General features: G+C 46.4%; 2 protein-coding genes across 7 annotated transcripts in view; both read left to right on the top strand.

Moving 5' to 3' along the window:
- The window catches only part of LOC126988330 (homeobox protein Hox-A3-like), a 28,114-nt gene that overhangs the window by 6,394 nt on the left and 6,982 nt on the right, over positions 1-14,738 (top strand). Inside the window, exons 4-10 of the mRNA XM_050846387.1 lie at positions 799-978; positions 2,734-3,038; positions 3,225-3,533; positions 3,706-4,000; positions 6,137-6,283; positions 7,033-7,299; positions 8,275-8,830. Coding sequence (XP_050702344.1) covers positions 799-978; positions 2,734-3,038; positions 3,225-3,533; positions 3,706-4,000; positions 6,137-6,283; positions 7,033-7,299; positions 8,275-8,430 — 1,659 coding nt within the window. The 3' untranslated portion in view covers positions 8,431-8,830. The remainder of the gene's footprint in view (positions 1-798; positions 979-2,733; positions 3,039-3,224; positions 3,534-3,705; positions 4,001-6,136; positions 6,284-7,032; positions 7,300-8,274; positions 8,831-14,738) is intronic.
- LOC126988427 (melanoma-associated antigen C1-like) overlaps positions 11,491-14,738 on the top strand; it is a 104,417-nt gene continuing 101,169 nt past the window's right edge. For 3 of the 6 annotated variants that reach the window (XM_050846509.1, XM_050846507.1, XM_050846504.1), the window contains exon 1: positions 11,497-14,541. In XM_050846509.1, coding sequence (XP_050702466.1) covers positions 14,285-14,541 — 257 coding nt within the window. In that variant the 5' untranslated portion in view covers positions 11,497-14,284. Of the gene's footprint in view, positions 14,542-14,738 lie in introns of all 6 variants that reach the window. The other 3 variants (XM_050846510.1, XM_050846506.1, XM_050846508.1) reach the window with 2 other exon arrangements.

Raw genomic sequence — 14,738 nt, 5'->3', positions numbered from 1 at the left:
CAGTAAACCCTGGAGATAACGGACTGACTGAGAATGTTTTTTGAGCGAACCGCTGGTAGGCTATTGTACAGGCGCTGGGGCCGACCACCAACCAGGCCCCTCAAGATAGCCTACTGGCACTATAGGCTGGCAGAAAAAAAATATTAAAAAAAGGCACTCGTGAACCAAGGCCAGCTCTTATTTGTCCTTCCCTTCACCCTATTTCTCTCCTCCTCCTCCTCCTCTTCCTCCTCCTCCTCTGTTTCTTGACCTCATCGTTCATGTCTTCCATTTTCGTCTTTCCTCTCTTGTATTTTTCTCCTCCTCCTCCTCCTCCTCCTCCTCCTCCTCCTCCTCCTTGGGGGCTTCGTGGTGCAGTGGTTAGCACACTCGGCTCACAATCAAGAGAGCCCAAGTTCAATTCCCGGGCGGAGTGGGAAAATTTGGGTGATTTCTCCAATACCTTACGCCCCCGTCCACCCAGCAGTGAATGGGTACCAGGTATTAATCGGGGGTTGTGTCCCGTCTCCTGGGGTCTGTTCCGTTCTCCTATAATTCCTTCCCCTTCTGTCTCTCTCCGGCATATGACCACAGATGTTGCGCCCACTAAACCAAACTTTCCAACTTTTTCCTGTCTCCTGGGGTCTGTTCCCTTCTCCTATAATTCCTTCCCCTTCTGTCTCTCTCCGGCATATGACCACAGATGTTGCGCCCACTAAACGAAACTTTCCAAACTTTTCCTCCTCCTCCTCCTCCTCCTCCTCCTCCTTCTCCTCCTCCTCTTCCTCCTCTCCTAACCCCCCTTCCCTTCCCCCCCAGATCAGCCTCCTTCGCAACAAGAGCCAGGACCGGGCGCCCCCCCACCCCCACCTTCACCCACACCCCAAGCAGGCCCCGCCCCCGCCCCCGCCCACCTCGGCCGGCGCCCCGCCCCCGATGCAGCCGCCCCCGCCACCGCCGCCACACCCCCGCCCCCCCTCCGCCCCTCTGCTGGATCAGGTTTGTTGTTGTTGTTGTTGTTTTTGTCGTCATCCTATTTTTTGGTAGATTTATTTTCTTCCTTGTTTTTCCTATTATTACTATTATTATTATTATTATTATTATTATTATTATTATTATTATTATTATTATTATTATTATTATTATTATTATTATTACAGTCATCCCTCAGATAGTACAGTTTCGGTTTTATGCGTATTGTCCCGGAGGAATTTTTCGGATTTTAAAAATTTCCGCGCGTCGCACCAAGTAGCCAAGGTGTGAGTTGCAACGCTGTCCTGCCAGACTGCCACCCATGCGCTTCCCCTCACTCCATTTGTTTCCACAGCATCAGCTACGCTTTTCCATTACAGGTAACTCTCGATTTACGCGCGGGTCCAAAATCCAAATAAATGTTTAGTTTACACGTTTTTTCACTTCTACGCGATATTTTATGGAGTGTCCACCAGATGTCTCACGCAACTGGACTCACACGGCCACACAGCTGAGCTCAGTTCTTCCCGCGCGCCACTTGAACAACAATACAGTACCCACGCTGCCACGCTACTCAACAACAACAACAACACCCTCGCTGCTGTGCTACCACGAGGGGAAGGGCAGCCAGAGGAGGAACCACGAGAGGGAGAGGAGTCAGAGTGATACAGTAGGCAATAAAGGTACAAACCAACCTCTTGTTGGATTTACATTGTTTTTGATTTCCGCCACCTCTTCAAGGACACAATACTCGCTTAAATCGAGAGTTACTTGTACCACATAACTTGGAACTCTTCAGAGCACCATCGGCCCCAAGAGACAAGCCAAAACACTTGCTGAAAGCGTCCCAAAGCATTCAAGAAAGGTGTTCACTTTGCAGAAGGCAGAGATTTTGGAGAAGTTACAATTGGGATGAGTTAACCTGGTGGTAGCAGCGGGGATCATGTTTCTTAATGGTCCCTCCAAGCGAGAAAAATGAGAAAAAATCACCCCTCACACAAACCATTTCATAATATATATCAAAGCATTTGTGATCAGTTTATGTATCTATTATGTGGGGGTTATTTCATGGCACAAATCTGGCCCGTCGCTGCTACACGGTAAAGCCACAAATTTGGCCCGTCGCTGCTACACGGTAAAGCCACAAATTTGGCCCGTCACTGCTACACGGTAAAGCCACAGATTTGCCCCGTCGCTGCTACACGGTAAAGCCACAAATTTGGCCCATCGCTGCTACACGGTAAAGTCACAAATTTGGCCCGTCGCTGCTACACGGTAAAGCCACAAATTTGGCCCGTCGCTGCTACACGGTAAAGCCACAAATTTGGCCCGTCGCTGCTACACGGTAAAGCCACAAATTTGGCCCGTCGCTGCTACACGGTAAAGCCACAAATTTGGCCCGTCGCTGCTACACGGTTAAACAAGAAATTGGGGGGTAGGGGTGTTTCTAGGGGGGGGGTCACTAATTTTATATGGATTTTCGAACAGTATGGGGTCCTGGGTCCCTAACTCCCATACTATTTGAGGGTTGACTGTGTTATTATTATTATTATTATTATTATTATTATTATTATTATTATTATTATTATTATTATTATTATTATTATTTATTTTTTTCTCCTTCTTGACTGATACATTTTCTTCTTCTTTTCCTTCTTCTTCTTCTTCTTCTTCTTCTTCTTCTTCTTCTTCTTCTTCTTCCTCTTCTTTATTTATATTTTTTTGTTCTTTTCTTCTTCCCCCCAAAAAAACAAAAAAAACTTACCCTACCTCGCCCCACAGCAGTCTCAGCAGCCACTTCAAGCCTTTCTTGACACGCTCGCCCCATTCCCCCACATTACCCGCCCCCCACACCTCCACCTCCGCTCCACAAAATCCGAGATCAAAATGGGCGTTGGCGGGGTGCTGGCGGGGCCCCCCAAGCCGCCCCGAGCCACGGAGCGGGGCCGGGGCACGCACTCACTCGACAGGAACCTGGATGGACGTGTTGGCGGGGCGGGGGATGGTCGGGGCGCCACGCACTCCCTGGACCGGGTGGAAAGGAGGTGGGAGGTGGAGTGGGCGGAGAGAGGCCTTGGGAGGGAGAGGTGAGTGGAGTAGGAGGAGGAGGAGGAGGAGGAGGAGGACCTGTGAAGATAGGAAGATGAAGGAAGGAAGGAAGGAAGAGAGGAGAGGAAGGGAAAGAAGGAAGGAAGGAAGATACCAGAGAGAGAGAGAGAGAGAGAGAGGAAGAAAAAAAAAAAAAAAACATATCAAAACATCGCACTTTCCAGAGACATCCAACAAGGAAGTGGAGGCGGAGACAGCGGAAGCGGAAGCGGAGGAGGCGGAAGAAGGGAGCGCGGAGCCAGCCTGGAGCGCCTTCTGGACCAAGAGGAGAGAGGAGAGAGAGAGCGAGAGCGAGGCGTCTTGGGTGTGCCACTGAGGAAGGTTGGCATCCGCTCGGCACTCCAGACTTGGCATAAGGAACGGACGAGAGCGGACGGGCCCAGCGACAGCAACAACAACAAGATGAAGGGAGGAGGAGGAGGAGGAGGAGGAGGGAAGATTGTCGGCCATCGGAAGGAATTGAGAGAGACAAGGTATTTTTTATTATTATTATTATTATTATTATTATTATTATTATTATTATTTCTCCTCCTCATCTTCCTTCCTTCTACTCTTCTTCTCTTCCTCCTCCTTCCCCACCCTTCTTCTTCTTCTTCTTCTTCTTCTTCTTCTTCTATTTCAATCATCCATCCATCTCCCTTACAGATCTCTCTCCTCCGTGGTGGGTGGAATGGAGCCCGTCGGAAGGGGGGTGGGGGATGGCGGGGACGGAGGGAGGGGGAGCGGAAGCGGAGGTGGAGGAGTAGGAAACGGAACTAGTGGAGGCGTAGTCCCCATCTCCACCACAACCGCACATCACCACCCCGACCCTCAACCGCAGCCGTCAACCTCATCCGCCACTGGGTCATCCGCCTCCGCCGCTCCGCCACAACAGAAGAAGTCGGGGCGGAAGAGAGAGGCTCGACGACACACTCTACAGAACGGAATTGATACTAACATGGTCCGTAGTAGTGGTAGTAGTAGTAGTAGTAGTAGTAGTAGTAGTAGTAGTAGTAGTAGTTTCAATTCTCATTCATATAGATTCCCTGATTGCGTATTCCTTCCCTTCCTTCCTTCCTTCCTTCTCTTCCTTCCCTCTCGTCCTTTCCTTCCTTCTACTACTAATACTTCTACTCTCCTTTCCATCCCCTTCCGTCACAACCCCTCACTCCCTCTTCCATTCCCTTCCATCACAACCCCTTCCTCTCTCTTCCATCCCCTTTCATCACAACCCCTCCCTCTCTCTTCCATCCCCTTCCGTCACAACCACTTCCTCCCTCTTCCATTCCCTTCCGTCACAACCCCTCCCTCCCTCTTCCATCTTCCGTCACAACCCCTTCCTCTCTCTTCCATCCCCTTCCGTCACAACCCCTCGCTCTCTCTTCCATCCCCTTCCATCACAACCCCTCCCTCTCTCTTCCATTCCCTTCCATCACAACCCCTCCCTCTCTCTTCCATCCCCTTCCGTCACAACCCCTCCCTCTCTCTTCCATCCCCTTCCATCACAAACCCTTCCTCTCTCTTCCATTCCCTTCCATCACAACCCCTCCCTCTCTCTTCCATTCCCTTCCATCACAACCCCTCCCTCTCTCTTCCATCCCCTTCCGTCACAACCCCTCCCTCTCTCTTCCATCCCCTTCCATCACAACCCCTCCCTCTCTCTTCCATCCCTTTCCATCACAACCCCACCCTCTCTCTTCCATTCCCTTCCGTCAAAACCCCTCGCTCCCTCTTCCATCCCCTTCGGTCACAACCCCTCCCTCTCTCTTCCATCCCCTTCCATCACAACCCTCCCTCTCTTCCATTCCTTCCTTCACAACCCCTCCCTCTATCTTCCATCCCCTTCCTTCACAACCCCTCCCTCTCTCTTCCATCCCCTTCCATCACAACCCCTCCCTCTCTCTTCCATTCCCTTCCATCACAACCCCTCCCTCTCTCTTCCATTCCCTTCCGTCACAACCCCTTCCTCCCTCTTCCATCCCCTTCCGTCACAACCCCTCCCTCTCTCTTCCATACCCTTCCATCACAACCCCTCCCTCTCTCTTCCATACCCTTCCATCACAACCCCTCCCTCTCTTCCATCCCTTCATCACAACCCTCCTCTTCCATTCCTTCCATCACAACCCTCTCTCTTCCATCCCTTTCATCACAACCCTCCCTCTCTTCCATCCTTCCATCACAACCCTTCCTCTCTTCCATTCCCTTCCATCACAACCCCTCCCTCTCTCTTCCATCCCCTGCCATCACAACCCCTCCCTCTCGCTTCCATTCCCTTCCATCACAACCCCTCCCTCTCTCTTCCATCTTCCGTCACAACCCCTCCCTCCCTCTTCCATCCCCTTCCGTCACAACCCCTCCCTCTCTCTTCCATCCCCTTCCATCACAACCCCTCCCTCTCTCTTCCATCCCCTTCCATCACAACCCCTCCCTCTCTCTTCCATCCCCTTCCATCACAAACCCTACCTCTCTCTTCCATTCCCTTCCATCACAACCCCTCCCTCTCTCTTCCATACCCTTCCATCACAACCCCATCCTCACTCTTCCATACCCTTCCATCACAACCCCTCCCTCTCTCTTCCATCTTCCGTCCACAACCCTCGCTTCTCTTCCATCCCCTTCCGTCACAACCCCTCCCTCTCTCTTCCATTCCCTTCCATCACAACCCCTCCCTCTCTCTTCCATTCCCTTCCATCACAACCCCTCCCTCTCTCTTCCATCTTCCGTCACAACCCCTCGCTCTCTCTTCCATCCCCTTCCATCACAACCCCTCCCTCCCTCTTCCATTCCCTTCCATCACAACCCCTCCCTCTCTCTTCCATCCCCTTCCATCACAACCCCTCCCTCCCTCTTCCATTCCCTTCCATCACAACCCCTCCCTCACTCTTCCATCCCCTTCCATCACAACCCCTCCCTCTCTCTTCCATCCCCTTCCGTCAAAACCCCTCGCTCTCTCTTCCATCCCTTTCCATCACAACCCCTCCCTCTCTCTTCCATCCCCTTCCATCACAACCCCTCCCTCCCTCTTCCATCCCCTTCCGTCACAACCCCTCCCTCCCTCTTCCATTCCCTTCCGTCATAACCTCCCTCTCTCTTACAGCTGTGTCGCCTGAAGCAGCTGGAGGCAGAGCGGGATATGCTGGTTCAAGGGTGTGAGGTAGTGGAGCGTGCAAGAGCTTGGTACAGAGAGCAGCTTCAGGCCATCACTGAGAGGATTCATTGCCTGCCACATGCTGGTCATAGGATGGTACGTGTGTGTGTGTGTGTGTGTGTGTGTGTGTGTGTGTGTGTGTGTGTGTGTGTGTGTTCCTTCCTTCCTCCTCTGTTTCCTCCTCCTCCTTCTCTTCCTCCTCTTCCTCCTATGCCATATCTTTTTCATCCTTCCTCTTCTTCCTCTTCTTCTTCTTCTTTTTCTTTTTCATTTGAAGTTTGATGGTGTGTGTGTGTGAGAGAGAGAGAGAGAGAGAGAGAGAGAGAGAGAGAGAGAGACCACCCTTCCTCTCTCTCTCTCTCTCTCTCTCTCTCTCTCCCATTGATTTCCCTTCTCTCCTCCTCCTCCTCCTCCATAACTCCTTCTTCCCTCCTCCTCCTCCTCCTCCTCCTCCTCCTTTATCTTCTCCCTTTCTATCTTTCCTCTTCCTCCTCCTCCTCCTCCTCCTCTTCTTCCTTCTCCTCCTCCTGCTCACAACCTCTTTTTCCTCTCCTCTGATTCCTCCTCCTTCTCTTCCTCTTCCTCCTACACTGTGTTCTTCCTCTTCCTCCTCCTCCTCCTCCTCTTCCATTCTCCTTTGTCTTCCTCCTACACTAATTATCTTTCCATCTCTCCTCCTCCTCCTCCTCTTCCTCCTCCTCCTCATCCATTCTTCTTTATCTCCCTTCTCCTACACTAACTATCTTCCCATTTCTCCTCCTCCTCCTCCTCCTCCATTAACTATCTTCCCATCTCTCCTCCTCCTCCTCCTCCACAATAACCTCCTCTTCTTCCACCCTAAACAGGAGCCAAGTCTTGAGGTTCAGCAGGAAAAGCTACATTTCCAGCTCGCTCGGATCCACGAAGTTAACGCGCACCTCACAGCCCTTATGACGGTCGGGGAGGGGGGCGGCCTATCCAACCCCATGAACCTGCCCCTCGCCCCCTCCTCAGCACCCTCGGCCGGCCCCGCACCCTCCCTGCAGCCCCCCAACATGGCGGCGTCGAGAGGGCATCAGGAGGAGAGGAGGCTTGTGTCGAGGCTGAAGGACCAGAACCACTTGCTTACGGAGGTTGGTTGGGGGGTTCTGAGCTTAGCGGTGCCGCCCCCTCTCTTTGTTTGCTCTGCCCCACCCCCCCCACCCCCCTCCTACCCCCCCTACCCCCCCCTATTCATACATTGATCATCCTCTTTTCTTTCCTTCATTTATTTTTTGAGTTGAATTTTACTTCTCCTCTTCTTCTCTCTCCTCCTCCTCCTCCTCCTTCTCTTCCTCCATAACTCCTCCTTCCCTCTTCTTCCTCCTTCATCTCCATCTCTCCTCTTCCTCTTCTTCCTCCTCCTCCTCTTCATCTTCCTCTTCTTCCCTCCTTCTCCTCCTCTTCCTCCATAACTTCTCCTTCATCTTCTTTTCCTCTTTCCATCTCTCCTCTTCCTCCTCCTCCTCCTCCTCTTCCTCTCCTTCTCCATCTCCCTCTTCTTCCCTCCTCCTCCTCCTCTTCCTCTTCCTCTTTCCATCTCTCCTCTTCTTCCTCCTCCTCCTCTTCCTCTCTCCTACCCATCTCCCTCTTCTTCCCTCCTTCTCCTTCTCTTCCTCTTCCTCTTTCCATCTCTCCTCCTCCTCCTCCTCCTCCTCTCTCTCTCTCCTTCTCTTTGTACTCATTTTGTTGCCCTTTGAACCGTATCCTTTGATGTAAAAAAAAAAAGAATCCCTTGCAATCCTATTTCCTTGCTGGTCTCCCTCCTCTTCCTCCCCCCCACTTGCAATCCTCCTTCCTTGTCGGTCCCTTCTTCCTCTCCCTCCTCTTCCTTCCTCTCCTTCAACTGACCACAAGGAGACAGCTCAAGGGCCCAGAAAAAGAAAGTAAACACTATTAACAAAAGAAAGCCCGCGACTCGCTGCTCCCAAAAAGAATCCAAAGAGGTGGCCGAAAGAGAGGTCAATTTCGAGAGGTTTTGTTTTCACCTATAATTATCATCGCTGTTATTATTACCATCATTATTATTACTATTATTATCATTATTATCATTGCTATCAACCCAACAGGAGGTCAGCAACAAGAGCGAGAGAATCACTATCTTAGAGCGAGAGAAAGCCGCCCTCCTTCGGGAACTCCTGCAGCCACGCCCACCCCCGCCCTCCCACCACCCCCTCCACCCTACAGCCTCCACCTCCACTGCCGCTGACTCCACCTTCATGTGACCTGCGACCCATGTGACATCCCGCGACCTCTCGACCTGGTGACAGTTTTGGGGTGAAGTTTCTCCCGCATCAAATTTTTCGTAGTTATTTTTTTTTATTGGTCGTGCATTCACTTAGCCATGGTTGTGATCCGTGTGTGTGTGTGTGTGTGTGTGTGTGTACCTAGTTGTGACATACAGGAAAAGAGCTACACTCGCGCTGTCCCGTCTCCATATCCTCTCTTATCCAACTTTCCTTAACCCGTCCGCTGCGATTGGCATGGATTTGACCTTCACTGGTAGCCTGGTAACATATAGTCCCAGGTCTTTCTCTGCCTCTGTGGTGGGTATTGAGTGTTTCCCATGTGGTATTGGTGTGCTGGATATCCCTTCACTGGTAGCCTGGTAACATACACTCCCAGGTCTTTCTCTGCCTCTGTGGTGGATAGTGGAGTGTTTCCTATGTGGTATTGGTGTGCTGGATATCCCTTCACTGGTAGCCTATAGTCCCAGGTCTTTCTCTGCCTCTGTGGTGGGTATTGAGTGTTTCCCATGTGGTATTGGTGTGCTGGATATCCCCTCCCAAGGTACATGACTTTACATTTTCCTTCATTGAATTGTAACAGCCACTTTTTGTTCCATTCCTGTAATTTGGTGATGTCTTCTTGTAGGAAATCCGCAGCCAAGGCGTTAAAATCCTGAATGTTTCTTGCACAAACCACCTCCTCCTCCTCCAGTCCACAGCTTCTGTTTGGGAAGGTAAACTTTTTCACATCTCGCCTACACATGGTCGCCCTCAACTTCTTTCCATGTCCTCTCGTTTCTCTCTCGCTCCACACACACACACACACACACACAAACACACACACAGGTCCTCTCTGTCCAAATGCTCCACCCCGCTCGCCACCCTGTACACCGCTATCAGGTCTCCTCTCTCTCTTCTTCTCTCCAGGGTTGTGAGCCCCATGCTATTGAGTCTCTCATCGTTAGTCCGATCTCGAAGTTCCGGTACCATCTTAGTTGTCACTCTCTGCATCCCCAGCACGTCACCTTCAACATGGTGCTGCTGGTACAGTATGGTGTGTGTATGTGTATGTGTGTGTATGGTAAGTTATAACCACACACACACACACACACACACACAAATAGTATCGGCGAAGAGTGTGCAAAGCCTCAAGGAAAAGTTGGATAATTATTATAGATACGGAGACGGGACCACACGAGCGTAAGCCCAGGCCCTGTAAAACTACAACTAGGTAAATACAACTAGGTAAATACACACACACACACACACACACACACACACACACACACACACACACACACACACACACACTACTATTACTGTGGTTTGCAGCAAGTTGTATGGTGTTTTTAGTCACTGTAAGTCACTGTGTTCTGTTTACATAAAAAAAATCGGGTTAAATCACGGCCGTCAGAACCATTTATTGCCTTAGGGTGAGGTGTTACTGTGTGCATGTTTGTTGCATACTCCAGCAAAGGCCACAGGTATGGAAAGGAATGCACAGTCGAGTAATGAATCACGGATAAGTGGATGCCTTGGCCTTAAGGATGTGTGGTTAGTAAGATTATTTTTGTATTATTATAACAGTCGTCCCTCAAATAATAGAGTTTCCAATACATGTAACTCGATTTACGGGAGTATTGTGTCCTTGAAGAGGTCGCGTAAATCTAAAACAATGTAAATCAAACAAGAGGTAGGTTTGTATCGAAATATAAATATTCACTTCATTCAGTGGAGAGAGAGAGAGAGAGAGAGAGAGAGAGAGAGAGAGAATATCTATATCACCAAGATATCCACTCAGGCACTCAGTCTCAGCCTCACTCGTGTGAGGAAGAAATGAGGGACACCATGAGCGACTGGCTAGTATTGGTACCGGTACTGAGCAGTCTGGTACCGGTACGTACTGTATAGCTGGTACCGTTAGTACCGGTACTGGTACCAGTACCTGCCCACCCCTATTGTTGAGCAGCGTGGCAGCGTGGGTACTGTATTGTTGTTCAAGTGGCGCACGGGAAAAACTGAGCTCTGCTGTGTGGCCACGGTGCCGTGTGAGTCCAGTTGCGTGAGGCATCTGGTGGCCACTCCATAAAATATCACGTATAAGTGAAAAAATGTGTAAATTAAACATTTATTTGGATTTTGGACCACGCGTTATTTAAAAAACGCGTAAACCAAACTCGCGTAAATCGAGAGTTACCTGTAGTTCAGTTTCGGTTTTATACGGATTGTCATGGAAGATATTTTTAGGATTTTTTAATTTCCTGCTCGTCGGGAAATTTAAAAATCCTAAAAAAAATCTTCTTTGAAAATCCACATAAAACTGAAACCAAACTATTGAAAACTGTACTATTTGAGGGACGACTGTTATTATTGTTATTATTATCATTATTGGTTGTGAGATTCTGTCCTATGTGTGTTTGAAGGTTGTTATTATTACCATTATTATTATTATTTTTATCATTACTACTTATTTACACCATTTGTTAAGGGTATACAGTTGTCCCTCAAATAGTAAGGTTTCCAATAGTTCAGTTTTTATGTGGATTTTCATGGAAGATTTTTATAGGATTTTCATGGAAGATTTTTATAGGATTTTCATGGAAGATTTTAGGATTTTCATGGAAGATTTTTATAGGATTTTCATGGAAGATTTTAGGATTTTCATGGAAGATTTTAGGATTTTCATGGAAGATTTTAGGATTTTCATGGAGGATTTTTATAGGATTTTCATGGAAGATTTTAGGATTTTCATGGAGGATTTTTATAGGATTTTCATGGAAGATTTTAGGATTTTCATGGAAGATTTTATAGGATTTTCATGGAAGATTTTAGGATTTTCATGGAAGATTTTAGGATTTTCATGGAAGATTTTAGGATTTTCATGGAAGATTTTAGGATTTTCATGGAAGATTTTAGGATTTTCATGGAAGATTTTAGGATTTTCATGGAAGATTTTAGGATTTTCATGGAAGATTTTTTTAGGATTTTCATGGAAGATTTTTTTAGGGTTTTCATGGAAGATTTTTTTAGGATTTTCATGGAAGATTTTTTTAGGGTTTTCATGGAAGATTTTTTTAGGATTTTCATGGAAGATTTTTTTAGGGTTTTCATGGAAGATTTTAGGATTTTCATGGAAGATTTTTATAGGATTTTCATGGAAGATTTTAGGATTTTCATGGAAGATTTTAGGATTTTCATGGAAGATTTTAGGATTTTCATGGAAGATTTTTATAGGATTTTCATGGAAGATTTTTATAGGATTTTCATGGAAGATTTTAGGATTTTCATGGAAGATTTTTATAGGATTTTCATGGAAGATTTTAGGATTTTCATGGAGGATTTTTATAGGATTTTCATGGAAGATTTTAGGATTTTCATGGAAGATTTTAGGATTTTCATGGAAGATTTTAGGATTTTCATGGAAGATTTTAGGATTTTCATGGAAGATTTTAGGATTTTCATGGAGGATTTTAGGATTTTCATGGAAGATTTTTATAGGATTTTCATGGAAGATTTTAGGATTTTCATGAAGATTTTAGGATTTTCATGGAAGATTTTAGGATTTTCATGGAAGATTTTAGGATTTTCATGGAGGATTTTAGGATTTTCATGGAAGATTTTAGGATTTTCATGGAAGATTTTAGGATTTTCATGGAAGATTTTAGGATTTTCATGGAAGATTTTAGGATTTTCATGGAAGATTTTAGGATTTTCATGGAGGATTTTTATAGGATTTTCACGGAAGACTTTTGTAGGATTTTCATGGAAGATTTTTTTTAGGACTTTTAAATTTCCCAACAAGCATGAAATTTAAAAACCCTAAAATATCTTCCATGACAATCCGTATAAAACCCAAACCGAACCATTGAAAACTGTACTATTTGAGGGATGACTGTCCTATATTTTCAGCTTCACATTCACATCCCCGGACATTTCTCTCGACGCATCTCTCTACTTAAGAAGGCAAACTCAAGTGCAATTATGGAGTCTCAAATATCGCAACTGTTATTCTCAATCATTATTATTGTTATTATTATTATTATTATTATTATTATTATTATTATTATTATTATTATTATTATTATTATTGTTAGGTCTTAGTGGATATTTATATTTTTCTTTTACTCAAATTTATATTATACAAATTTTTATTAGATAACTTAAGAGCTGGCTTGCTTTAAATTGATAAGGAAGAGAGAGAGAGAGAGAGAGAGAGAGAGACTAAATTTATACAGGTATTCTGAAAAGCAAGTTATGATCCCCTTTCTCTCTCTCTCTCTCTCTCTCTCTCTCTCTCTCTCTCCACCAATGTTTTCCCTTCCTCTTAACTTGAACTCAACAGGGTGATTCAGAAAGCCAAGGTTAGTGCCAATGTTAAAAGTCTATCAGTGCGGCTGTCTGCTCTCTCCGTACAGGGCGTCACAAAAGGTGTGTTGCTGGTGCCAATGTGTGGGTTGTTGTGTTACGTTGTTGTCTGTCGGTGGTTGAAAAGTTTTACGCTATCATAATTCCGTCCAGTTAATCTACCGAATTTTTGTTTAGGGCTGTGTGTGTGTGTGTGTGTGTGTGTGTGTGTGTGTGTGTGTGTGTGTGTGTGTGAAGATGTTTTTTTCTCTGATCTTCCCTTTCCTTAATTCCTTCTTACTCATGTTTCTGTTGTCTAAGAATTTTTCCGAGTAAATTATATGTATTTTAAATTTTATCAAGTTACTGGAACACACATGATTGCCTTGTGTGTGTGTGTGTGTGTGTGTGTGTGTGTGTGTGTGTGTGTGTGTTTACCCAGTTGTGACATATGAGAAGAGAGCTATGTTCATGCTCTCCCGTCTCCATATCCGCTCTTATCCAACCTTTCCTTAAAATCCTGAATGTTTCTTGCACAAACCACCTCCTCCTCCATTCCATTCCACAGCTTCTGTTTGGGAAGGTAAACTTTTTCACATCTCGCCTACACGTGGTCGCCCTCAACTTCCTTCCATGTCCTCTCGTTTCTCTCTCGCTCCACACACACACACACAGGTCCTCTCTGTCCAGATTCTCCACCCCGCTCGCCACCCTGTACACCGCTATCAGGTCTCCTCTCTCTCTTCTTCTCTCCAGGGTTGTGAGCCCCATGCTATTGAGTCTCTCCTCGTAAGTCTGATCCCTAAGTTCCGGTACCATCTTAGTTGCCACTCTCTGCACTCTTTCCAGCTTCCTTATGTTCTTCTTTTCGTGAGGAGACCAGACCACTGCTGCACACTCCAACCTTGGCCTTATCATTGTAACTATTATTTTCTTCATCATCTCCTCGTCCAAATACACAAATGCCGTCCTTATGTTCCTCAGCAAATTCATAGTTTGTCCCGTACTCTTTCCAGTGTGTGTGTGTGTGTGTGTGTGTGTGTGTGTGCAAGTATCTCAATCATTATTATATCTAGTGTAGGTTTAAGTCCAACACTCCTGCCAATGTATAAACTTCTATAGGAATGAATTAACCGATGAATGTCACAAACGATGCCTATGAAGTTCGTCACAGCCGTCGTGCCAATCTGTTACGCCTTCCCGATGCCAAACTAACCTCTACTTAATATCTACGACGTTTATAAGTTTATGCCTTGGGTCGATATTATAACACTTTTGCTTCTCACATCAGCTATTTCTAAAGGTCAAAGAGAGGGTCAGTCGGGTTCTAATGTGTGTTTCTTTAGGTTCACGGTACAGAGGAAGGGTCAGACTACCACCAGGGTCATAAAACTACTCCTGGAAATGCTCACAACTCCTATGAAAGCCTTGTTAAATATGTGTTTCTTTAGGTTCATGGTATAGAGGAAGGGTCACTACCACCAGGGTCATAAAACTACTTCTGGAAATGCTCACAACTCCTATGAAAGCCTTGTTAAATATGTGTTTCTTTATGTTCACGGTACAGAGGAAGGGTCACACTACCACCAGGGTCATAAAACTACTTCTGGAAATGCTCACAACTCCTATGAAAGCCTTATTAAATATGTGTTTCTTTATGTTCACGGTACAGAGGAAGGGTCACACTACCACCAGGGTCATAAAACTACTCCTGGAAATGCTCACAACTCCTATGAAAGCCTTGTTAAATATGTGTTTCTTTAGGTTCACAGTACAGAGGAAGGGTCACACTGCCACCAGGGTCATAAAACTACTTCTGGAAATGCTCACAACTTCTATGAAAGCCTTGTCAAATATCTGTTTCTTTAGGTTCACAGTACAGAGGAAGGGTCACACTACCACTAGGGTCATAAAACTACCCCTGGAAATGCCCACAACTCTTACAAAAGCCTTGTTAAATA

Source organism: Eriocheir sinensis, chromosome 69 (assembly GCF_024679095.1).
Source record: "Eriocheir sinensis breed Jianghai 21 chromosome 69, ASM2467909v1, whole genome shotgun sequence".
NCBI classification, from domain to species: Eukaryota; Metazoa; Arthropoda; class Malacostraca; order Decapoda; family Varunidae; genus Eriocheir; species Eriocheir sinensis.
This window is presented reverse-complemented; position numbering and strand designations above follow the sequence as displayed.